Below are 27,589 nucleotides of genomic sequence, written 5' to 3' on the forward strand. Positions count from 1 at the left end.
GTGACGGAGGAATGACTCGCAGACGTTGCAGTAATGTTCACTATGATATGGCCTCTTATTCTGCCAAGCTTTCGACTGTGTTACCAGCCTTTTTCAAGGGCTTGATGAGACATAAACACAAAAGCAGAAAAGCAACCAAAATTTGCATGCATTTGAACAGAATAAGGCAAAATAAAAATAAAAATAAAAAGCCAATCAAACGGAATATAGACAGCAACATGACATTCACACCAATTTGCATACATTTAAACAGAATAAGGCAAAAACAATGCAAAGAAAGTCAAAGAAATCAAACAACAACAGCAACATGACATTCACTACAACGGAAAGGCAATATTATCACATACACTTGCAGTGAAAATAATGGAACAGTAGTAGCAGTATAGTATAAGCAATAACAGCGGTAATGATAACAATAAAATCATTGGAAATACATAAACCAACTAGGTTAAAACACACTGGTTACCTTTCAAGGGCAAGGCGTTGGGATATGCTTGCTGTCTGTGTGGTGTGGTGTCAGAGGGATGAGTTCCATTATTTTCACTGCAAGTGTATGTGATAATAATTGCCTTTCCGTTGTAGTGAATGTCATGTTGCTGTTGTTGTTTGATTTCTTTGACTTTCTTTTGCATTGTTTTTGCCTTATTCTGTTTAAATGTATGCAAATTGGTGTGAATGTCATGTTGCTGTCTATATTCCGTTTGATTGGCTTTTTATTTTTATTTTGCCTTATTCTGTTCAAATTCATGCAAATTGGTTGCTTTTCTGCTGTTATGTTTATGTCTCATCCCTTAAGCCCTTGAAAAAGGCCGGTAACACAGTCGAAAGCTTGGGAGAATAAAGGGTCATAGTGAACATAACTGCAACGTCTGCGAGTCATTCCTCTGTCACACATAATACCCAAAAATAATGCAGCGCCCACAACGTACGTGGCCAAGCCCGCTTCACCATTATGTATATATATATGTATATATATATATATATATATATATATATATATATATATATATATATATATATATATATATATATATTTCTTACAATTCAAAAGAACCACAATTTGCCTGTCCAGATAGTTTTGATTCCGATTCTGGTTCTGTTGATTCTTCAGGAATAGCATTTTTTAGGGTCTTACCCCCTCCCCCATCCCCACTCTATAATTCCAGGGGATTATATGGGGAAAACGCTAAAACCGCTAAAACATGTAATTATCACAATATTGTGTACACGCAAGCGTTGGCTTTAGCTACTAAAACGTTATCAAATGCTTCATAATTCGGTATCCAAAGGTTGTGCTGCTCGACGTGTGGTTAGACTTAACTGCTTCTGATGATAAATTCAGGATATAGGTCCCTATAATACTATGGTAACTCTTGAACCACTCTTAAACCGGTTTATGCTTTTTAGAATTCTCACTATACATAGAGAGCAATGTTATTACAAAAGATTCACAGGGAATGGTTGCATGGTTGTGGGACATGGTGGCCGTATTGTAACAAAATTGACTTAAAACATAGATCATGCTTAGAGTTACTCCTTCCATAGGAATGGTACACCCAGAGAACAGACCTACTATGCTGTACATGACTGTATACTCCCTGACCCAAAGCTAGAATGTACACTGTAGCAGTGTGTGTGTGTGTGTGTGGACAAGAGAGGGGTATCCTCCTTGCATGGTGAAGGGATGTTGGGCGTAGGCTGGGAGCACCTCCCAGGTGCAGGGCTGTGTACACTCAGGATTATGTAACTAGCTAGATAGTAAGAGAGAGGGAGAGAGAGTGACAGAAGGAAAGAGAGAGAGGGGGTAAAAGTTGCATCGGTCACTATAAAAGTCCGAGTAACAGGTGTGTGGTTACACTCTCTCTCTGGTTGTGGCACACACTCTCTCTGGTTGTGGCCCTGGTGGAAGAAACTTGTCTCCAGTGGACAAGTCTGTCTTTGTATTACTGCTGATCCTTGCCTGAATAAAATCAACAGTGAACGGTATGTACTTGTCTTGCGACCTACTTTATTAAGTCTCTTCTGAGATGACTTGGTTACTGGTGATGGTGATTTGAGTACATGACTGTGGGCGTGGCATGATTGTCATGAATGTGCTGTGCAAGTTAGAACAAAGGGGGTGCCTTTTCAGCCATATACTTTGGCAAGCAACCCAAGCAGATTTTACATCGTGTTTCCTCGGGATAGTGTGCTTGTTGGAGAGAAGCATTTAGGCACAACTCTTTCAGGGCACAAAAATACGCTACAGTATTATATGGCCCCCGCCCCTGAAAGTTCCAAACCTACTTTTAACTTTCTTTAGACTCGTATTTTAGATTTTCAGGTAGGCCTAGTGATTGTTATTATGATCCGTAAATGAAACAAGTCGCTCAACTTACAATTACAGAATTTAGTCTGTTTTTTTTTTTCTTTTCTTTTTGTGTCCTATATAGCTAAATGCATTCATAGTGTGAGAATGGAAAAGGGCAAGGCCCAAGAACCGACCCTTGGGGCGCAACAGATTCTACTTCTATAATTGAAGAAGATTTGATACCATCCAAAAGGACCCTTTCACTTCTTCCATGGAGAAAGTTTTGAATCCATTTAAGATTTTCCCCATGATACCACAAGTCCGATTTGTGTAAAAGCCGTTCATGCCCAACCTTTCGAAAAGTCCATGACTATGACATCCGTTTGACGCCCTTCATCCATGTTTTTGTGTAGGTCGTTTGTGATTCCTAATCATTGTTGTTCACATGACAATGTTCTTATACGAAAACCATATCGAAGGGGGAAGACAGTGTTATTTTCGTCTGTTTATATGATTCATAATATTGTTTACTATGGGACTTTTCCATTAGTTTGCAGCAGATACCAGTAAGTGAAATGGGACGGTAGTTTTGTTTGTTTGTTGTTGTTGTTTTTTGTGTGTGTTTGTTGTTGTTTTTAATGCGGGAGTGGATCTATTTCGTTTTTTGTATAGACTGGCACAGCATTTGCCTCGAGCCTATCATTGTTTGGTATTTCACTCAATAAGACCTGGTATATACAGTGTATTACAAAAAATGGGAGCCAGAGTTTTACCCAACTGCTTCAAGACCCGTGGAATTATACCATCTGCATGGTAAAAGAGTTTTGTATCTTCAAGCCACAAAGCAACCTTTCTTCAAAATCAATAATTCTTCATCCTGATGTTGCAGGTATAGTATCCTCAGGTCATGGGATGGTGTTTACTTGCATGGTGAAAGCACTTTTAAACTGTCGATTCGGCACTTCAGCGTGTATATACCATCGGATCTGTTGTGACTGTATAATACACCATCAGTTCAGTCCTCTTATTCCTTGTTATCAGTCCTACATACTTGATGAAACTCCCAAATCTCTTCATACTGGTCAAATTCCGTGTTGTCTCCATCGGTAGAAAAAAAAAAAGATTCCATATATCAATTCCAGTGTGCCCTCCTTTAGGGGTGGTGCTCTTATACATTTTTCAAAGTGAGGGGCTGATTAAGTTATGTTGGGAACAGGGAGGTCCATTCATTTTCAGGATATGGAGGGGGGACATTTATTTTTGCTGCCACTTCTGTATCAGAATCGGTTGACAAGCAAAAAGCAAAAAAAAAAAAAAAAAAAAAAAAGGGGGGGGGGGGTTCTTTACAGTTTTGCTGCCACTTCTCTATAACATTGTACCAGCTCAACCATTTTTTCAAGTGCAAAGTCACACATTGAGAAAATCAATTCAGCTATTTGTTCAGTCAAAATATAGCTGATAATTTATGTTACAAGATATTTTATCATTTGACGTTTGTATTAGGGACCTACCTATATGTATATTGATTGGAAATGAAACTAAAATAATGAATGAATGAATGAACTTAGACACATTTAACGTATTGTGCAATAATATGGGGTCATAGTTCGTTATATTTATTGAATCGTGTTTTGGTGTTACAAAAGCGTACAATAAGAATACTCTGTAATGCACACACTGCAGTATTGTTTAAGAAATTGAACATTTTGAAGATTGATCAAATATTGTGCAATTACAAGTGGCTACATCTACATTCGACTGTGTGAAAAATAAACAAAAGCTAACAAATGGTGATAATGCTATTATAAACAGGCAAAGTACAAAATTATATGTAGATCATTAGAATTGACTTTCCCCACAGCTGTATAGTCTAGATGTGAATATAGTTGCAGAAGGATACGCATAAAGAGAATATCGGAAAGATCTTACTTGAATGTAGTCTTGACTTGTGATAAAAATGCTCATAGGGCCTATTAAATTCACAAACCACGATCAAGATACATCCATTAAAGTTACATCAAACTAAACCTAAAAAAAACCCCCTCCACTACTGTAATAACCACCTAACCTTATAGAAGTCCTTGGAAAAAGGCCGGAGCAATATTGTCCTATTAGGAACAAAATGTGTATAGTCTTCACATTATGCGCTTTCGGAGAAGTCTTTAGTAACACCGACAGGAATGCGAAACTTCTTCGAGGCTTGGAGTGGTGGAAAAAGATGTCCATGATCGCGTTGCTATGGTGACCGAAGGAGTGACCGGCCGGCTGTGAATTATTATTCTTCGAGAAGAATTTGAGTAATTTTGAAGAATTTGAGAATTTGATATAAAGTTAGTGTTAGCGAGAAGAGCATGATATCCACATCTCGGTAAGCCGGTGAGGATGGATGAGGACAATCCTTAGTAAAGTGTTGACCGGTGAGAAAATGAAAGGATGACTCATTTAGTGCTGCCACATCAGAAAAAAAAAAGCTACATTGTATAAAGCAGTGCGTAATGATGAACATTTTCGATCGATTCAAAGTTTATTTAATTTTCCGACAAAACATAAGTTACACTTCTTTTGACAACAGAGAATAAGGTAAACAGAACATTATGTTATGTATTGAAAAGAATGTACAATTGAGGACCTTTAGTATAGTAATTATACATTGTTGTAAAAAAGAAACAGAAGTGATCGAAATGAAGTACATGTTTAACTTTGCTTAAAGTGCGAAAAATGGAGAGACCCACTAAAAAGACAGAGCTTGTAGAATGTGGGCCCCTCTGAAAAAATGACATCAATGGGAAGAGTATAATAATGAAGCATCATAAATACAAAAGGAAAAAAAAGAAAAAAAAGAAGAAGAAGAAGAAGTCTGGAAGCCCACTGAGAATTAGATTCACAGTTAAATACCTCTGAAAAAATAACATCAATGGGAAGAGTAATTGAAGCATCATAAATACAAAAGGAAAAAAAAGAAAAAAAAAAGAAGAAGAAGAAGTCTGGAAGCCCACTGAGAATTAGATTCACAGTTAAATACATTTACTTTCATAGACGCGAACAAACATAGAAAAAGACTAGACAACGAAACAACTACTGAAGAAAAGGCTGTACGGGACAAAACGGAATGGACAAGACTAACAAACACAAGACAAAATAGCAAACGAAAATGCACAACAGAGACAGCGATCTTCGACAGAAGCATGTCAAGAGAAACAGAAGATAGTTGTGGAGAAAAAAAAAAAAAGTGATATTGTAACGCCTGAAAGGAGAAAAGCAAGGAAATGAAGGGACGTATGAACAGGAGTAAGACAGAAATTCAAGTCTTTGACGCTTTGGGCGATAGCGTAGATGGCAGCAGACATCCAAAAGAATACAATTTATTCTTCAAAGAGGAAAAAAGGTAATTAAGTCAGTATGTGAGAAAGAAGGCCAAATGGCCAAATTAACTTGTTTGATAAACATGATAAAGTTTATGGTCAACTATACCGTGTGATATATAGTCATGTATTATACATGTGTATGTATAGTTCTCTGTCTGCACACACGAAGGTCGTAGTTAGCGGGGTGCATGTCTGCTGATCGCTGAATGTTCCCTTATTTTTCATTTTTGGAATATCCCGTCATGTATGTATCAATTGGGATATGCGTTCCCTATTCAACAAGTCAGGGGTGCTGCAGCATCCGCACCCCAGCACCCACGGATTCCATGGAGGCGCCTGCCTGGGTCTTGATATAGTTTTGACCAAAGAGAGTTTGGTTTCGACCATTTTTCGATGAACAGGCTCTGGTCTGACCTATAGCATCGTTCCAGAAAAGTGAAGTAAAGTAAGTAAGTAAGTAAGTAAGTAAGGTAATGTTTTAGCATGGACCCTTCCAGGGTCCATGGTGTTAGTTACCCACTTATGTAAGCTGTAGTCCATAATAATCACTCCGTCAGATAACAGGAAGCAACAAAACGGCACACCCACGTGCACTCGACGGAAGGGTGCGTAGTGTACGGAGCGAGCGTAGCGCGGCGGCAAGGACGAAAGAGCATTGCGGTCTACTCATCAGCATGAAGTTCAAGGCGACGAGGTGGGCGTGGAGCTCTAGCACAGAAATCCCTGTCATGTTACGATCCTCCAACGATCGTAAGTCCGTGATGTGTATTGTACCCATAGAAGCGCACGCAGTGCGCTAAGAGGGAACACTCTCCCGATTTTGCGTAGTACGCTAATGGGCTTGCTCGGTCGCCATTTTAGGATGCAAACCGCCGGGTGATCGATAGAGGGCGTATTTCTGCCTCCGTTTCATTTCATGGGGCACAGGATAAAAGATGAATTCAGGACCTTATGGCATATAGAAGTAGAATTCCTGCCTAATTATGAAATAGAATTGAAGAATAATGTTTTTAACTTTCCAATCTATAATCCATCAATGTTCGCCGGCTGATTTATGACCGTATGCAAGCCTACTTGTGTCCTAAGCCAAGTAGTGCTTATAGTACAGAATGACGTGGGGAGCTCATAATCATATCGAGGGCACTTTCTCCCCCCCCCCCCTCTCTCTCTCTCTCTCTCTCTCTGACCCCTTCTCTCTCTTTCTTCATCTTATTCTCCTCCTCCTCCTCCTCCTCCTCCTCCTCCTCCTCCTTCTTCTTCTTCAATTTCTTCTTCTCCTCTTCCTCCTCCTCCTCCTCCTCCTCTTCCTCCTCTTCCTTCTTCTCTTTCTTCCAACTTCAGTTACACAGTTTGGGCCGTGGACAAAATTTCAGTTCCGTCATTCATGTTTTCAAGTCGCCCGTGTTTTGTTTTGTTTTTGTTTTGTTTTTTCACATATAGACTAATTATCCCCATGATGAAATATATTCCGTGGACAAAATAAAACAGATCCGTAATGAAATTTTAATGAATGGTTCAAAACTGGTAAGAGCAGACTTTTTTTCACTTTTGTATTTTTGCCAAGTTGACGTATGAATCAGCCACCAGCATGCGAAAGTGTTGTCTTTCCTTGTGCCTATGCAACTGACTTGCTCTGACCTATATTAACCATGTTCAGCATCATCCTTCTTGGATTTGTGTTGCGGAATATGTCAGTTATGTCTTTTAGGATGTGCTCTTGGTGAAATGATATGGAAATTTTGAAATGAAATTAGTATAGTACCATTTTTTGTCGGTTGTCTATAAATGAAAGTATTTTGAAGAAGTCTGTGATTGTTCGGTGATTTCCTCATCTACACAGATCAAAATTTGTTTGAACCTCTTGATCATGCACACAATGAGTCGAGACAGTCAGAAGGTGTGGGATGGGGATACCCCCTCCAACACAAATAAGCTTTTGCATTATTTTGTTATTGAAATTCAAATCTGGGTACACGCTTTTCATGAAAAGTAAAGTAGATGTGAATTTGTGTACACGTAGTGGTAGAGTAGTTAAACGTCCTTTACGCCTTGTTTTGTAAACATGTTTATTTATATCTGTTATTTTCACATGTACATGTACATTATCACTTATATTTTTGTATTTATTATTGTAAATATGTTTGTACTCTCATACCCCGAGAGGAGGTCGATATAGAGTCAATACAATCTTACAAATCTTACAAATCTTTTGAAACACACACTCAAATATTTTCAATAAAAAATGAGAAAAATTATTCTGTTGATAAGATAAAGAGGTAAATAATAATATTGTATCTGTCACCTCTTATCATGCGTCTTCACCATGTGAGTCTATGGGGTGGATGTATAGCGCTCACTGTAATTTTAAAACCTGCGGTTTGAATGGAGTGTATGGTGATATAGATATTACGATCTCAGAGGTATAATATTCTCACTATAGGATCACGAGAAATGCAACCAGTAAAAAGAAGAGTATAATCTGTAATTGTTTCACGGTTTTTTACTGATCAAAATCATCTTAAAATCCATCATCTGATTCTTGGAAGGGAAAAAAAAAAGGGATTTGAAAACCCTTCCAGACCAGTCCTCCCGGCAGTAAATGAGACGTCCATGGTTCCTACCTGACTCGCTCTCTCAGTTGTTTCTTGGAGTCAAGATTTTCAGCTGTTTATAACGCCGATGAAGGGGGAAACAGGGGAGAAGGGGGGGGGGGGGGATACCCGCCTACTGGCGGGGAATCAAACCTGTGACAGTTGTAGAGACTGGATTTTTTTTTTGTGTGGTTTACATAATTTTCAAACATGAACTCTTCTGTTGCATTTGGAGATTTTGGTGTTGTTGTTGTTGGTTTTTTTTGAGAGTTTTTTTTACTTGTATTTTCCTTTCCTTTCAAGCGGACCCTGCTCGCCAGAGGGGGAGGGGGTCACCCATTAAACCCTCATCCCTATAATAATCAATACAGGTCATATCTTTGCTATCATTGCAGGCTTTGTACAGAAAGGCTGCCAAAACATTTCTTTTTTTGGGGGGGGGGGGGAGCGCCGGGAGACAGGCATCACCCAAACGATCAACACCTCTTTACTATGTGTGCAGATTGATCATGAAACATATAAATATGAAAATAACTCTTTGTTTTGACTAAAATATGATAATGAAAATTCAGTTTGTTGTAGATATTAGGAAATTGCGTTCCTTAAATAGAGTCTCGGGGAGAAGAGTATACCAATGGTATATACCATAATATCCTATCTATATCAATTATCAAAAGAAGAGAACGACCTAAAAAAAATGAATAATGGAATCGATATTCATACCATTCGAATAATAGGGTCTACAGCCAACAGGGCCCGGTAAGAGAGAGAAAGAGAGAGAAAGGGAGAGAGAGAGAGAGAAGAGAGAGAAAGGGAGAGAGAGAGGGAGAGGGGGAGAGAGAGAGGGGGAGAGGGAGAAGCGCTTTGTGAGTACGTTTTAGTATTAAAGGCCTGCACATACAACTGTACTTTTATTAGTTAGCTCGAACCTTGAGGGACAACAATTTGGAACAAAAAAGGTATTTCTTCAATTTTATATCATACTTAAGTAGAAATTGTGCTTCTGTATGATATAACAAGGTCCTACATACATCTGAAACCTTGTATGCCCCGTAAAAAGAAGAAAATGAAAGGGAGGCAAAATTTTCTCCATACGGCCACGTGATAATAATACGCTTCGGAAGATCCAACGGCTTGCATCCTAAAATGGCCGCCGTTGAGCTCCATTGCGTACTACGCCCGTTTACGTGTAAAATCGGGAGAGTGTTCCCTCTTAGCGGATGCGCTCTGTACTCTTTGATTGTACCGTAGTCTCGTTCTGGCCGGCGCCGGCTGCTAGCGCTAGCGCTTTCGTGACAGGTCGCTAATGCAATGGTGCAATGCCAATGGTTGTGACTCACCGTAACGGTTAAAAATTGATGATTTCTAGAGTGTATAATCCATGTAAAGACCTAACGTCAGTAGTGTCTCATACACATCAGTGCATGCGGCTAGCCGGCTCAATCAGGCAGGTACAAATTGATGTCGGCAGCATCTTGCTGGAGCTGTGTCGGTGAAACACCATTGAGACTCGGCGTAGAGACCCAAGCAAACCCAGTGTAGCGCAGTGCAGTGGTATTTGGTAAGATTTGTCTAATGAACGTTAGTACAATACAATGTATTAAAATTATGCTCTCTCCTAACTGCAACCAGCCCCGCCCAACGCTCCCACAGTACAGTATACAGTAACTGTGTACAAGGAGCGCCCCGGCCGGGCGCGATATTTTTTTTCCCAGGATGGGAAAGGCATTTATTTGTCTTGGTGACTTGGGATAGAGAATAACTATCAAGTCTTTGACTTTATTACTCTCTATAAGCCTGACGGAATAAACCGTTACAAACTTATTATACTTTACAAATTAAGAGCAAAAATGGAAACAAGATGGTGAGCAAAACCCAGCATGGGGTTCAACCCACCGTCCATCTTTTAAACATTGATAGCTCCATGATCAGAGCACTAACACATCGTGCCACAGCGAGGAGCTGCCGAGAATGGTGGTCATTGGGGTTTTAAAGTACCGTTAGTGCACCAGTTTTCAACAGGACCCAGATTTCGACACCCAGCAGATAATTCTTATAAAATTTTATACTCGATACAAACGTCTGACTTCAGCAATCAACCAAGTTATCAATCACATTTCTAGTCTTATATAAACACCGTTTGTCACTTGTCATCATAATCCGACGGTAGAATATTTAGGAGAAAAGCAACACGGTGTCGGCAGAAATGTTAATGTCAGCCATTTTTAGGGGTTCAAAACAATGTGACGCATTTTGTATACATCGCCGTAAAATTAAATTCACCCGTGCCGGTTATCTTGCTTTAGTATCAGTTTGTTTGCCAAATCTTGATGTTTGATTTCATGATCGTCTTTAGTAATTTCATGGCTGAATTCGTGATAAATGAGCAAACTTGTAAAAAGAGTTGGCTTTGACAATGTGGCACCAGATTTCAACATTCCCATATCAAGACACGTTATAGAGGAAACAACAAGTTCTTGCGCCGGTATGATTGCTAGTTTGCGTCCACAATGCAGTGTACGCGTACTGTAAGCGCCATGTGATTTCTGTGTGATGCGCACTGTGATTGTGTCGAAAAATGATGCTGGGTGTCGAAATCTGATGCCAGCGACGGCGTGACGGAAATCGCTTAAAAATTGAACGCGAATGCATTTAAGTGGGAATTCGTTAAGGCATATTATTATTGGCCTTTGTAGCTCAACTTCATATCGAAATTCCGAGGTAAAACGGTGCAGTATTAATGGTACACAAGGAAATGTGCTAAAGTGTCGAAAACCGGTACCCTTACTGTACGATCTATGCAAACACAATGGCCCGAATTCACGAAGGTGGTACAAATGAAACCATGGTTTAAACCATGGACAAAAACCATGGAGCGCAAAGTGTCGCATGGAATATTTCGTTCAGAAATCAGTCATTTCGTCGATGAAATGATTATTTTGTAACGAAATGACCACATTTTTGTAACTAAATGAACATTTCGTCCACGAAATGATAATTTCGTTAACGAAACGGTCATTTTGTCGACGAAATGACCAATTTCTTAAAGAAATATTCTGTGCGACACTTGGCGCTCCATGGTTTTTGTCCATGGTTTAAACCATGGTTTCTTTTGTACCACCTTCGTGAATTCTGGCAAATTTGTCTCCCTATAGTCTTAGTTTCAGACGTTTTTTTGTCAGTAGACTGCCGTAGACTTTACACACACTAGTGACTTTCCCATCCTGGGAAAAAAAATATTTGCGCCCCGGGCCGGGGTGAGTGCCCTAACATAAAATTGTTACATGCATTTAATAGCAGGGGTTGACTTGACCATCTCATATCTGCAGATTGTAAACCGTATCCGGGCACTTACCCCCTGGCCTGGGCAACTACCCTTGATAATACCACCCGGATAATTACCCCCCAGGTCTATTACCCCCTAGGGCAACTACCCCCCCCCCCCCCCCCCCCCCCCCCGGACAACTACCCTCCTAGAGCAAATCACCCTCCAGGGCCATTACCCCCTAGGACAACTACCACCCGGTCATCTACCCTCCTAGCCCTAGGGCAACTACCCCCAAGGGCAATTCCCCCTAGGACATCTACCCCCTGGATGACTACCCCCCCCCCCCCCCGATAACTACCCCCAGGATAACTACCACCCGGATTACCACCCCCAGATACCCCCCTCCCCATAACCATAACCGAACCCCCCGCCCCCTCCTGATACTTACCCACTGGACCACCCTCCCTCCCCCCCGGAAAGTTACCACCCGTTGTAATTTTTCCGTAAGTTCATAACACCATATCAGAAGACTAAGCTCATGTAGGCCCTACATTAATGCACCTTTCTCTTACACTGTCATCATTTACTCTTTTGGCTTGTCTTTTTCTACCATTATAACACATCAGACGATAAACATAAGAAAAGGAGAGTTGATTTCACTGCAGTTCATATTCCCTTAACATTAGCAAGGGACCCTTCGATATAAAGCCATAATTTCTGATAGGATCCGGGCACGGTTTTATGAAAGTTATCAGTCATGACAAGCTGTCAGTTCCACACAATTACCAATCGTAGGTCGATCAAAGCAGGTCCACGGTAACAAGTCAGTGACTCGAGCTTATCAATCAAGCAGAACCCATGGTTTTATTGAAATTATTAGAGACTATAACATATTAACAAGATGTCATAACTGGCAACTTTTATCAAACGGTGCCCTAATCTGTCATAAGAGTGCCCTAATCTGTCATAAGAGTAAAATTACAGCTTATTTTACATACAAGTAGAATTGTGCTAGTTTTCAAATTAAATGTTCTCGACACTTTAAGGGGAAATCCAGTTCAAATAATTTTTTTATAAGTAAGTCTGATTAGAAAGAGTAAAATATCACGAGTTTAACGGTATTTCTTTTTTTTTTTTCCACAAAGCACCCCTAGTTGTTAACGAAGTCTTTTGTCCTGCACCCTCTTTTTGAATAGATCTAGAGAGTTGTAATTGACAGAATCCTTTTTACATTAGGGCTGCTCTGTTTTATCCCGGCCATTTTAAGACCTATTTTTTTTTTTTTTTCACAAAAACTTGAATCCTTCTTGGAATAACATGCTCTTTAATATTTCGTAAGGGGTTTCTAATTATCTCACCCAAAATATGTTAAAAGCCTGAAGTTAGGTCCCGACCAAAACCAGACGATATGAAAAAATGGTGTTTTTTTTTTTTTTTGCCAATTCAAATAGCAAACGTTGTTCGAAAATAACAATGAGAGACGTAATTTTCTGGGGGAGAGTTATTGTAAGAGGGGTGATTGTTTGGAGCCTAATTTTAATAAGGAGTAATTGTCAAGGGAGGTAATGCTCTGCGGTGATCATACCAAGGAGGTGACAATCTCTTCCCACATCCTTTATATACTAGTTGTTAATGCCCAATGATGCAGTAGGGCAATTCTGAAATGAGCGTTATTGGTATAACAGTAAAATAGTTACAAAATTGATGAAATAGTGCAAAGAAAGCAAATTAAGACAGAGACGAAGTACACAAATAAAGATACAGTGCACTCCCGTTACAACGAACACGGTTATAACGAAATTTCGTTCGTTAATCCGATAATAGAATATGGTTCTTAGTCTTATTCTTATACGGTTCGTTAGTCCGAAAATGATAGGAATTCAAAACGTTCATAAATCTGAACATTACAAAAAGTATCGTTAATCCATGGTGAAAAAAGGTGAGTACACTAACAAAACTTAAGAATTGCAATCCTTATAATCGTCGTAAGATAAATACATCATCGAAATAACTAACCTTTCTCATTTTTTTTTTCATTAACAAACTTGCTTCGGAATAACGAACATTGTTTCATTTTCGGCTGAAAAATCCTTCGGAACAACGGACTTTCTGAATAGTGAACCTTTCTCATTTTTTGATTTATAAACCTTCAGAATGATGAACCTCATTTCATTTTCAGTAGTTACTTACTTTAGTAAGAAAAGAACCTTTGGAATTGCGAACTGTAACCAAATCCTACACCGTCATTTTCAACACTTGTGACAACACAAACAACTTTACTCTCTTTTTAAAATGTAATATTTAAACGAAATTAAAAAGGTACTCTCGCATTTCACATAGCTTTCCAGCGTATGATGAGGATTCAACAAACAGAATTTTTTTATGCGTGGTTTCCTTCTTTTCGTTATACATTGCATATATATTTGTTCGGTTGTAACAAAATTTCGTTAAAACGAAAAAAAAAACTGCCGGTCCTGAGCATTTCGTTATAACGGGAGTGCACTGCACATGAGCACACACGAGATAAATCCCTTGTAATGAGAGAAAGAGGAAAGGTGAGTAATGAATGACAGGAATAGACTACCTGCACAGTGGACAGAGAAAAGCGAGAGGGAAGAGGAAGATGATGGGTCAAAACCAGGGCACGTGAGGCATGAGATATAAGCTCCTCAAAATAAAGAAGTGTTACATGGAGTTGTGGTAAACGATAGACGATTGTGGTTTAAAAAAAAATATTGCGAAAGTATAACTCATTCTGAAGTGTAGCATTTCTTCAAAATGTCTTTAGTTCAATGGTAAAGGTATTCAAACTTAAAACTTCTTTTATACTACTATCAAGAGAAATCCAAAATTTCGGAACAGTAAAAGAAAATACAGATTTAGCGAAAATAGTTTTGGTTAAAGGCATTGATATTTACTGGATTACCGAGTAAGATATGCAGAGACAGTTTCGTTTTTGATGAACATAGAGTCAAAATACAGAAAGGAGAAATTAAGCTTGTACATAAATCATCCTAAATGCAAACGATACAAGTCGTAAATCCTTAAGATGTTGTTTTCATAAGATGAAGTATCCGTATGGCATCTCCGTGATTCCTGGCAAATAATACAAAGAACTTCGTTTCCTATAATATTCTTTTTATTAAAAGTAAGAGTTGGGGGGGGGGGGCAATGACCCGGGAGGTTATCCAGGGGGTAATTGACGTGGTGCACTCTCCTGGGGGTAATTTTCCTCTTGATAGTTATAGGGGAGGAGGAGTTGTAGGCCTACTTATCCGGGGTAATCATCCATGGGAAGTTATCGGAGGGGGTAGTTATCGGGTGGTAGTTATATGGGGTCAAGTTATTGGAGGAGGGGGTAATTAACCTGGGGATAGTTATCCTGGTGGTAATTATCTGGGGGGTAATTATCCGGAGGGTAATTATCCAGGGAGTAATTATCTCTGGGGGGGGGGGGGGTAGTTATCCAGAGGGTAGTTATCCAGGGGGTAGTTTTCCTAAGGGGGAATTGCCCTGGGGGGTGATTTCCCTGGGAGGGTAGTTGTCCTAGGAGGGTAATTGCGGGTAGTTGCCCTAGGGGGGAATTATCCGGGTGGTAGTTATCCGGAGGGTGGTTTTCCAGGTTTTCCAGGGGGTAGTGTTCCTAGACCCATTGTAAACATAAATGCAATTTGGGCCAGGAGAGTAGAGAGAAATCACATGTGTATGTTTACTTGAAAGTTAAATACTGCAATTTACATACTTGTCAACATTTTGAAAACCTGAAGAGGTAGATTTTGCGAGGGAGCGAAGCGACCAAGCCTGAGGGGGAGGGTGTGGGAGGGGGGTGTTCCCCCTCCCACGGTGTGGACTTTGTTTGTTTTTCAATATCAAAATATGAGATTTGGTGCATGCTTTTTAACCTTTTTAAATGGTTCTTGGTATTGATAAAAAAAACATATAATCCATGTAAATCTATGAACTATTTTGTAGACTATGCAGATATATAAAAATAAAATCAGACATATTCGTAAATAATTTTTGTAGGCTAAGCATATGTGAAAAAGTAATCAAACATATTGGCAAATAATTTATCCCCTTATAGTGTATACTTTCTATTGTGGAGCTAGTTTGATGAATAAGACATAATGTTGGCCTCACTTAATCTAAATCAATTAGCAGTACGTGGCAGATTTTGCTCTCTTCTGCAGTGTTTGGGAGGGTTTCCATTCGTAGCATTCACTCTTGCAGAACGTGAGCTACCAATACATTACTATTTATACGTGTGGTTCTAGCTACACGTACACATGTACAGTAAGTCTTGCACGCACGTAGATCTGATAGGGACTAGTGCGCCACTGCAGTGTGCATACATGTGTGCATATTAGAAGGCTGAATACGGCGTTTTTGAGGAACGAGTTCCTTGAAATTATTATTAGTATTCTAATTACTAGCTTATTTTAGGGAATCAACGCACAATGAAGGGAAAATATGACTTCCATTTCATTTTATGGTAGGTTTGCTACAAAATCGGTAGATCAGAAGAGAAAATCGGTAGCTGGTCAAAACCTCTAAAAAGCGGTAGTCTACCGCCCAAAGCGGTAGAGTTGGCAAGTATGAATTTAAGATGCTTACACATAAAATTGTCTCCACTGCCTGCAGTCTACTGCAGATCCACCAATGGCAATTACACCATATCTCATGCTCTGTACTCTCAGTATGTTGCTGTAGACCCTACTAAGGTTAAGCTGGTCGGGCCATTAAAGGGGGTCTAGCACTAGTAGCAGATCTATGTCAAATTGCAGGTAGAAACTAGATGTTGGCTGACTGGTGAGAAATCCTATCTGTATTTGTGTGAACAACTAGAAAAGCATCATTTGCAGAGTGCAGACCTCTGCCAAGTAGCTCATTTACACAGGTCTGTATAAATTTGCATATAGGGTTGGTCCTACTAATCGACCACCTAATTTTTATTTGCCTGATAAGAATATTCAACACTGAAATCCACGTAAAAACTTGACCTACGTGATGGAGAAAATCCAGCTCTATCAAATGCCGTTGTTCCCTTTTCGATTCGAAGTTTCAGTGCAAAAATATCGCCGTCGAACTTGAGTGCCCTCTTTTTGGCTCCCCGTGGTGCCGCTCCTTTTTTTAGATCGACCGCTGTTTTTGCATTGAAAATGCACACAAACCGAGTTGTATTGAACACCGTGTTATATAATAATATAATAATAATAAGGTCTTATTTACCCAGGGTAGCCTCTTCAGTGTTGCCACTGCTCTTTACTACCAGAGGGCCCTGCTATTATTATTACCCTAGCGTTGCCAGGTACCCATTTATACACCTGGGTCGAGAGGGACACAGTGGGTTAAATCATCTTGTCCAAGGACGTAAGCACTGGGCGGGATTCGAACTCGGGTCCTCCGATCGGGAGTCGGGAGTCTTATCCACTATGCCACAGGTTTGTTGTTCAAACCTTTTTAGAAAATGCATTGACATTACATTACGATTCGGTTAAAATATTCATTCAAAATTTTGTCCTTGATTTGAATCATTAATGAACAGTGAATTTTTGTTTTTCCCACACATCCTCATCAACAGTCAAAGCCAATATACATTTTTATGTGCTCTGCACGCGCGTGCAGTGTGTACTATTACTAAGCGTTCTGTGTGCCAAAAACTTGTGGTCGGTTTCAAAAAGGGTGGTCGATGTGTAGTAGAGTTACCATACCGGTAATAAGGCACCAGTATGCTAAACATTGCCCTATTTCTTAAGGCAATGATATAGTGTCAGTTCCTATAGTGTCTGTATATCTTCTTGCTGTGCGTTCAGTGTCCATGTGAATCAGTGAATGATCAGCTAGCTAGTGCACATATATGCACACCTCAAATACATACAGCCCGAACTCCCTCCATTTGGCCTTCACCCTATTTCCCAATGATGAAAAAAAAATCCTCCATTTTTGTTAAAAATTTTTTTTAAAGTCCTGGATGCAGCCAATGATCCGGATCACTACCAAAATTGATTAATCTATTGTGTCAATATCAACTTTTCCTGAAAATAGTTTCCAAATCACTTTCCTCTTTCAAGCTGTATTACAAACAGCAATGTCAACAAATACAATCTCCTTTTCTGAGTTTATACATTTTGAAAATGTTAAACGAAGTAATTGTGTAATGCAGATCAGCATTTTTAAAAAGCAATCTATTGTAGCAACTGGTCGACAAATTGCCCTACATCGACGTAAATAAGCACTGAATTGATCAGTGTTTTAGTAGTAGCCATGATAAAAATCATGGGCATACATACTCGAGCAGGATTCGAACCTATGACCTCCTGATCACCGGACAGGCGTCATCTCCACTAGACCACCAAGCTTTTGCCCGACAGCAAGTGTTGGTTCTAATCCTTATAGCAAGCAGCGGGTACTGCTTTTATTATTCAAATTCATGAAATTCTTACTTGCTGTCGGGCGAAAGTTCGGTATCTATTATAATTGTTTTTTTGGTTTTTTTTTAAGAGCAAAGACAAGTAGAAAAATGTTCCTTGAAATAAACAACAATTTGTCTAGGCCTTTGTCTGCACTCTGAGCACCAATTGTCATAGCAGAGAGGATACATGATATAGGGCACTTGTCTCCCAAATCCCTAAGTGGTAACCTTCAAGTAGTAATGATATATCAAGCACTCTGTCCGTTGCGCAGAAGAGTGGGATAACGTCAAGGATCGAGGTACTTCCATAGTAGTGCCTCAGTAAAGATGATCTCACTGGTTCAGTTTCGTGTTACGCATTGCGTGAAGTAGGTTCACCTACAGTCCCTTATGTAAATTTAGCTAGCCTGTTCTTCACATATGTATGGATATTATGTTCATCTGTAACTAGATCGATGGATGATCCTGATTTTAGAAACTGTTAGTGCCAGATATGATGAGACTACAGTGTACCTGGTACATCAATTTTGTTTTTGTGCAAAGAATAAGAGCTTTTTCTTCAGGACTCTGATTTATGTTTGTTTGTTCATTTTATTACCTCCACCAAGGAAGGAGGTTATGTTTTCGCTACCGTTGGTTTGTGTGTTTGTTTGTCTGTTGACATCTCACGAAAATGTCTATGACCTCATCATTCGCGAAAATATCTGTACGCGAAAATAACAGCGTATACAGTACTATGATTTTAAATTGGTGAGTTATTCTGAAGATGTCGAGGACAATTTGATTTTTGTTTGCTTGAATTGTTTTTACGACTATAGATGCTATCATAATTCATAAGTCAAGGAAAACATGAAAAGTTACGTAGTGTAGGAAAAGTACAGTGTAGTAAATTGTGTGCACTTTCAAATACAAAAGCTGTCCTCAGCTGTCCTCAGCTCAGCCTCCCTTTATTTTTTATTATTATTATTATTTTCTTTTTTTTTTATAGAGGAGGTTTGATTACAATCACAACCGACTCATTGTACTGTCCTCAGAGGTGATGGCCACACAAAAGCAATGGTTTTCCTGAATACAATGTACATACATGCTTGTCTATTTACAGGTTGTTGCTGTTGAACAGGCCCAGACAGGAACAAAAATGAGGCACCAACTCAGCCTGTGGAATATCAGCTTGACTGCCTGGCTGTGCATACTGTTCACCAGGACCATGGGTCAAACAGGTGACCAATATTATTTGTTGTTAACTTCCCACTTTTTTCCCCTTTTTTCTTTAATATTTCAGCTCATTAAAATTCTAGGACCTGATGAAATGAATGATAAATTCACCTGTTCCTGCTGTTCACCAGTTCCTGTCTTGCTCAATTGCCCTACATAGCATGGAAAGTGGATTCCAAATATCAGAATTGTCCGTAACAGCATGAGGTGACTTTGATGGAGAGAAATTTGTCAATTAGTTGCACTGAAGCAACAGATAAATTAGATGGTCATGTTCTTGGGTCCCCCTTGAACAAAACCTTTTTTTTTTTCCTTCCATGAATTAACATGCCAGCCTACCTGCACTCTCCTACCTTTATGTAATTTCCTTTTTATAGCATAAAGTGATGGGGTTCTGTTTGCAAATCCTGCATTTCATAATTGTGCAATACTAGCGTAAAAGTGAAGAGGACTGTTGAAATGAAGTACAAATTCCATTACTTCCATCTCTCATTTATCTTAGATTTCTGTATGTTTGCTCACTGTATAAGCTATTATTTTCGTGAGGGTTTACTTTTCGCGAATTTCTTGAATCACTTTTGGGCCGCGAATTTAACAACACGCAATTTAAATGTTGCCATGCGCTAGGGTAATAGTGCGCTTATGATAGCATTGGTGTCAATTCGTGAAAACAACATCTCGCAAAAATGTCCAAGATCTCCTCATTTGCAAAAATATCTTTATGTGAAAATAACAGCTTATACAGTATCTAAGAGTTTTGTGTGGACCAGAAATAGATTTGTGAGATCCCCGTGGTAATCTTAAGGTGACAGAAGATTGATATGAAAGGGGGGGGGGGGGGCTTTTCTCCAGATTTCTGATAAAGGTTTTGAATGCACAGTCTGTCTTTGCAATCATACAAAACAGTTCAGGTTCCTGCATTTCAGCTCTTCTCATGCACCTCATCCCTTGCCTTCAGTCGAGATTATAATCTGAAGTCTTTGCCCTCTCTTCCTCTTTGCATAGAATTTGATGCACAACTCACTGGTGCTAGAGCCGAGTTCAACAAGGGCATTGTCAGCGTGTTCTACAACGGGTCATGGACAAACTTGTGCGGGGAATCTTTCGGACAGAATGAGGCCGAAGTGGTCTGCCGGTGAGTACACCTGACAGAATGGCTGTGCCAATACAGTTGTAGAAGACTGACTTTGGGTGATTCAGTGCTAGTGCCGGTATTGGCACTATTTCAACACTAGCACCATCGATAATATATGACTCGAAATAATTTGGTGTTAACGGGTTGACCTCAAAATTATGACTTAACTCCGGTAGCTTGTGTTGGTGATTAACATGCTTTGTCCCCACTGAATTACACCTGGGCCCTGTTTTATGAAGAGTTAAAATTGAATATAAAGCTGATTTCTATCATAAGTCTATGGTATACTGTGTGTTGAGGAAATTTAAAATCAGGGGTCGCACTTAACTTTTTATCTAACTAGCCAGGGGGACTACTTAGAATCAATTTTGACACTGAAGCAATATTTGGCTGGCCAGATGGACTAGTAACTTCAGAATTTTACGATTTTTAGCTAGTCCGACGTGATTTTGGATGGCCAATGGCCAGCGGACCATCGCCAATTTCGAACCCTGAAAATTGATTCTATCTTTTGATAAAACAGGGCCCAGGTATACTATGGATTATGAAAATTTTCCTTGTTAAGTGTAGTTGTGGTGTTAGCATTGATATGACATGCACATTCACATCAATGGATGTAGATTATTTCTCCTCACATCAAGTACATGCATAATGTGTGCTCATGCAATAGTCGCCTGTTGAAAGACACACTCTATGCATGGCCACAAAAATCTGTGCCTTGGAGCAAAATTAATATTGCTGTAAGTTTGGAGAGTTAAGAAGTTTGTGGCATTTTAATCCTTCGTCAACATCAGTTGTCTGAAACAAAGCATCGTGGCATCTTTCCATATTTGACTTGAATCATATATAATCACATTAACCATGCAATTCCTACAGACTGCGCAACAGTGTGAAGATTACATTAGTGTTACATTAACCCTGTTGGGAATCAATAGTTATGAGCAGTATTCTATTGCTTGTATTAATCTGACCTCTGCTGCTTGTTACAACTTTATTCAGTTGTTTCGGAAAAAACACCAATACCAGTACGAGCACCAAACTTGAAATGAGCCAGTGTGTCTACTGAACTGTATCGTTCAATCTGGTCAACTGGACTCCCTTGTTATTTGGAGTGCGATGTTCACGTCCTCTCTTGGACGCTTCATCAGGCCGACTGATCTTTGGCGGCAATTGGTTGTTTACCCGTAACAGGGTCGGGGAATTTTGAAAAAGCGCCGAGGAATCTTCCGAACTGCCGGGTTGTAGGCTCCGGCCAGGTCCTTGATGTAACATCAGAGTGAAGACAACGCAGGTTGAACCGAAGATGATTCCTGTAGTCAGCTAATTTCCTTGATGCTTTCTCATAATTCCTTACCAGATCTAGGTAATCTTTGCCAAATTGGTTCAAGATATGTCTGTGAAATGTTCTCAGTCATCCAGGTAAAGTATCTCATGAAATGAAATCATTCACAGACATACCAGTGTGTCTACCTTACTTCAAGGATGCATTTACACATATTTCCTAAACAGGGCTTACTAATGGCAACCTTCCAAGCGTAGCTGATTTCCTCATCCTTATAACAACACTGTAATGCAGTCACAGGAACAATGGATCAGACAAGAAGGCTTAATTACAGTTACACAAACAGCCACTGACTTTAATTTTCAGGATAAATTTCTGTTATGTTTCTTTATTTCAGCCGTGTTACAGGAAAGTCAAATCTCAAACTTTGTCAGGCAAGCTTCTTGTTACTTGTGGGGTGGTTTTTGTGTACACTGTATTTGACGGCCAATCTTGAGGCAACGATCTCTCCATTGTTTCCTTTGCTTCTAGTATTTCTGTTACTGGAACAATTTAGTGTTATCATTTGCTATGCATTAGATGGAGTCAGTTTTGGCAAACCTCTGAACACTAGTTCCATCAAACTGTATGGTTTTCACAAGGTGGTCCCACCACATCAGTGTCATCATTTCAACAGCACTGAGTTTCAGTAGGGTACCAAACATTATGTGAATTATCTTTGTTGCAATCATGATCCAAGGCCTTCATTGGAAACTTGGTCTTTTTCAGTCCAAATCCAATATTTAGACCGAATATGGGTTTCAGTTTAGGTTTCAATTTGGATGATAACAGAATTGGTTGTAGATCTTGTACTTGCTTCAGCTTGAATGGAACTCTTCCTCTTTTTCTCCCCCTGCATGTTGTATTTTAAGTAGAAATATGTCTTTTGTGTCTTTGCTTTTCCAGTCAGTTAGGCTATTCTGGAGTGACAGCCATAACATCTCAATTGGAAACTTTACGAGAGTTTGGCGTTCCATCCGTGAATACGTACCTAGACGGACTGACGTGCTCGGGGTCGGAAGCATCACTGTCTGGCTGTGTCTTTGGCACGGAGTACAACAACACCTGTATCATCAATACTGCTGGTGTGCAGTGTGCGGGTCCAATGCCAGGTACCTGTAGTGTGGAAGCCTTATAAATCTCAGCGACATTGTCAGTTGCACAGATTCATCATACGCCATATATTTCGCGAGTCTAAATTTTCGCGAATCGCAATTTTCCGACAATTTCGCGAGTGGTTAATTTCGCGATCGTGGAGTCCTGTACTGAACGGAGAAATGTATACGTGTACATCATATTCATATCGGCATTAGAGCCAATATTTTTGCGTGTTTTTAATTTCGCGAATAGCAGCTGACTCGCGAAATTCACAAAAATAAAAACCTCGCGAAATATTCACCGTATACAGTACATTCTTCAACCTGCCCAAGATAAAGAGTACACATCCAAGAGTTGGCGAATATTCATTGTCTGTTTAAAGGACAAGTTCACCTCGGAAGTCATTAACATGAGGATTGAGAGATTGTAGCAATATTAGTAGAACACATCATTGAAAGTTTGAGGAAAATCTGACAATCCGTTCAAAAGTTATGAATTTTTGAAGTTTTTGTGCAGTCACCGCTGGATGAGAAGTCTACTGCAGTGTATGATGTCACATGCGTATAAAGAGAATTTCACAAAATTTCATCTTTTGAAAAAAGTGCACATTCCCTTGACTCGTTACTGACGTATGTTATGGGTAATATTATTCCCATTGCCTTTAGAAAGAGGCAAGTCAAGTGCTCTTTTATTATGCGAAAAAAGTGAAAATATGTTGAATTTTCTTTACATTTTCTTTATACTGTTGTACACATATGACATCACGAGCCTTAGTAGTCTCCTCATCCAGCGGTTCCAACACAAATATTTTAAAAATTCATAACTTTTGCATCGATCGTCCAATTTTCTTCAAACTTTCACTGATGTTTTTTACTAATATTGCTGCATTCTCTCAATCCTTATGTTTATGAAGGTGAACTTGTCCTTTAAATCAATATACAGAAATTCACCCTAAACTGGCATATATGATATACTGTACGAGCTGAAATTTTCGCGGTGGTTTTATTTTTGCGAATTTCGCGAATCGCCTTTGAACCGCGAAAATAACAACACGCGAAAATAACAACGCGCAAATAGCTAAGGTCAGTTAGACCCTCGCAACCGCGAAATTAACAACACGCGAAAATGTCCTCCAAGTAGCAATATTCGCGAAAATATCTGTACGCGAAAATTTCAACTCGTACAGTAAATGATATCAAATTATACAGAGTGTAATAATACATTAATATTCAATTCAATTCAATTCATTTATTTTCAGAGTATAAAAAGAAAGAATATATATAAATCTTTGCATTCAAAACATAACAGTATAGGTGAAAATAGATGATGTCAAATAATTTGCCATATCCTTCTTCCCAGCATCTATCTCCGTCCATGCAGTCTACTAGATAGGATACGGTAATCAGTAAAAAGGGGGATGGTGGGTGGGTGGGGGGGGGGGCGTCCATTGGGAAAGAGAATGAGGTAGAGGAAGAGAAGAAGGTAGAAAGAGGGGTGTTAAGCTGGGTACATAATTTATCATAGTATGAATTCAATTTAGCAAAACCGCACTTTAAAGGAAGCCAAAACCTAAAGAGAAATGTGGATTGAGTGAAAGCAGCAACGTAATAGTAGAACACATCAGTGAAAGTTTGAGTAAAATTGGACAATCGATGCAAAAGTCTTCTTTTTTTTTAAAGTTTTGGTGTTGGAACCACTGGATAAGGAGACTACTAGAGGTTATGACATCATCTGTGGACAACAACAAAAAAATGTAAAGGGAATTCCACAAAAAAAAACACCATTTTTCATGAAAATTACACATTCCATCAACTTGATACTGACATATGTTAAGGGTAATAATTATTCCCCCTGCTTTCTGAAAGTACATTAGTCAAGTGCTCTTCCATTATGCTAGAAAATTGAAAGCATGTTGAATTTGCTTTATATTTTCTTTATATTGTCCACACATGTCATAAAGTCAAGTAGTCTCCTCATCCAGTGGTTCCAACACCAAAACTTAAAAAATTCATAACATTTGCATCGATTGTCCAATTTTCCTCAAACTTTCACTGACGTGTTCTACTAAATAAAAGTTGCTGCTTTCACTCAATCCACATTTCTCTTCGGGCTTTGGTTTCCTTTAAGAGTGAGGTACATGAATGACACCGTAGAGACTTTGTTTATTTAGCCAAACCAAGCCTTCCCTAAAGTATGTTCACTCTCACATGTGGAACGAGAAAGGTAGCAAGAAGAGGATGAGCTAAAAAAAAAGAAAAAGGAAGATCATGTGAATAGGAAGGAAGAGTGATTTAATTGAGTGAGAGTGAAAGGGTGGGGGGAAGCGGGACTGCAGTATGTATCAAAACAAAGCTTACAGCTGGCAGCTATTCCCCAAATCCAATCTGTTCAGTATACAAATAATGACTGCTATGAGGGGCACAGTTAAAATTATGGGCCCAAGGTGATGTGATAAACCATAACTCCATAACTATGCCCGAAGCGAAGCTGATGGCATAGTTATGGTTTTCACATCACCGAGGGCCTACATAATTTTAACTGTGCCCCTAATATCAAGCTGTCATTATTTGTTTTATATACAGAAAATATAGATTCCAAAATATAGATTCTAGTCTCTTTTACAGCACTCGTAATCAACGCTGATCGAAAGCGCTGCGGTCGTATCATTGGTGCGTACATATGAGTGATCTATGTGTATGGGGTTGCGACTGTCTCCAAACCTATTTACAGGGCACAGTTGATTCTATGCCCCGGGCACAGTAAATCATGACGTCATTTTGATCAAAAATGGGGCACAGCTATTTTCATGACTCCACTTTTAACCAATCAGATGAGAGAAATCTATATATGAGGTATATAATAACAAATATTTCGATCCTCTTGGCTTCCTGCCTGTCCCATTGAGCCAGTATGGCAAAAGCTTTGTGTGTGTGTATTAATACCCTTTTCATATTGGCATCCTCGGATGTCATGCCAGACTCGAGTCTGGGAGGAACACGGCGTGACTGCCCTCCCAGATCCTTATGTAAACACGAGGTACAGCCCGTGGTACCCTTTCATATTGATCTCGAACACGGCACAAACTCGGCACGCATTTCCATAGCAACCTGCTCAGGACACGGTTCCGTGATTATTTGCGGCCAGCTTCCCGCACCTTTTTTCAGGAAAGTGATAGTCTGGCAGTCCACCAAAATGCCGCATCCATGAATATTTCCGAATGCATTACAACAATACATACATTTTACAGCTGACAGCAATCAGTACAGTATATGTATAGCCACTGATGGCAGTCGTCAGTAATCATGTTAATTACTAGCGCAGACTGACCCAATTCTAAACAGGCGCACCTAATTGCCTTGCAATTTTACACGTGAAATGAGTGTAAAAATTATTTAGACATAAATGAAACATAAACTATATTATTTTGTCGTCAACACATATTTATTTTGTTTTTGTATTATTTAATCATTCATTGTTCTCGTGCAAGTCAGCTCAAACAATTTGCCATGGCATATAATATGCGATAAATAAACGGTCATTGTACATTAACAAACCACACACGTGTAACTGTATACATACTAGCGCGCGCTCGCAGTTGTATTCATCCGAGATTTCCGGTTCCGGTTGTATGCCGTGTCCATTCATATTGACAGCGTCTAGCACGAACACGGCACGTCCTCCAGAGGACGGTCTTAGCACGAACTGCATGGCGTGTTCATCCACTGTTCGTGCTGTGTTCACGCCGAGTCAAGCTTTCATATTGACAATGGTCTGGGATGAACTCGGCACGTCCTCTGGAGGACGTGCCGTGTTTTTGGCCAATATGAAAGGGGTATAAGCTAGAGACTTTTATACTTTGTGCATGCTTGAAGACATACATGTATGGCATGCGGGTTGTTCAGTAAACCTCTTTTCTTTCTTTCTTTCTTTCTTTCTTTCTTTTTTTTTTTTAATTAACAAACACAACATCCACCCAGATCTTGTGGATGGTTAAAAATCTGACAGATCCAGTACTTACGGGGAAAAAAAAATGAGGAAAAGAAAGTATGAAAAGTTCAGAACACAAAAATGTCAGTGGTGATTGCTACATTGCAACACCCTTAACCTATTCTATGTCAATGAGTCAAATGTGCACAAATCTCACACACAAACCCATGGACAGAAGATAAATGTGACACATGGAGGATTAATAAGACTACCTGGTATATATTCATCATTGAAACCCTCTGAGCTCATTAGTACAGCATTTTTTTTCAGCCTCAGTAGCATACGTGCAGACAGTATATTTTAAGATGTTTTGACTTTTGGAAATGTATTTCAAGTCTACTGATCTTTTCAAAATTAGCAACTCACAATTCATGAATTTAATGATTCCAAAAATTGTTTTACTTGTCCCAGCTCGCAAGTGCTATACTTGCAAAATATATGGTAAATGCAGTAGCTCACAGTTATGATGTGTGTATCACATAAAATTAATTGTGCTTGGGGATAATGGCAAATCTATAATACTATAGCCAACAGTTTTCCCCTGTGTATTGGTGATTTGATATCTCTTTTCTCACAAATCATTCCCATGGTGACTGCAGTGAAACTGACACCTACAATTCTTTCACTCCACTTCCTGCTGATTAGCATTCTGGTCTCCATGTTCGGTACACTCACCGGAAGCTCCAGATAGTGCAGGCTGGGGGGGGGGGGGGGGGGGGAAAGAAATGTCTTCATGAGACTAAGAGAAGAATGAATATAGATTGGCAGTGAATGGTATCAGATTTCTGTATGTTATTTAAGTCATTGGTAGGTTATTGTTCAATGTTGGCTTCTGCAGCTGGAGTAAAAATATTATTACAAATAGATATAATTCAAAACCTATGTTTAATCATAGGAGGGATATGCT

At 39.4% G+C, this 27,589-nt stretch overlaps 1 protein-coding gene across 1 annotated transcript in view; it reads left to right on the forward strand.

The window, feature by feature from the left end:
* The first annotated feature begins 9,795 nt into the window (after positions 1-9,795).
* The window catches only part of LOC140233296 (scavenger receptor cysteine-rich domain superfamily protein-like), a 31,397-nt gene continuing 13,603 nt past the window's right edge, over positions 9,796-27,589 (forward strand). Inside the window, exons 1-4 of the mRNA XM_072313406.1 lie at positions 9,796-9,807; positions 19,029-19,146; positions 20,147-20,276; positions 22,504-22,709. Coding sequence (XP_072169507.1) covers positions 19,065-19,146; positions 20,147-20,276; positions 22,504-22,709 — 418 coding nt within the window. The 5' untranslated portion in view covers positions 9,796-9,807; positions 19,029-19,064. The remainder of the gene's footprint in view (positions 9,808-19,028; positions 19,147-20,146; positions 20,277-22,503; positions 22,710-27,589) is intronic.

This window comes from Diadema setosum, chromosome 9, assembly GCF_964275005.1.
Source record: "Diadema setosum chromosome 9, eeDiaSeto1, whole genome shotgun sequence".
NCBI classification, from domain to species: Eukaryota; Metazoa; Echinodermata; class Echinoidea; order Diadematoida; family Diadematidae; genus Diadema; species Diadema setosum.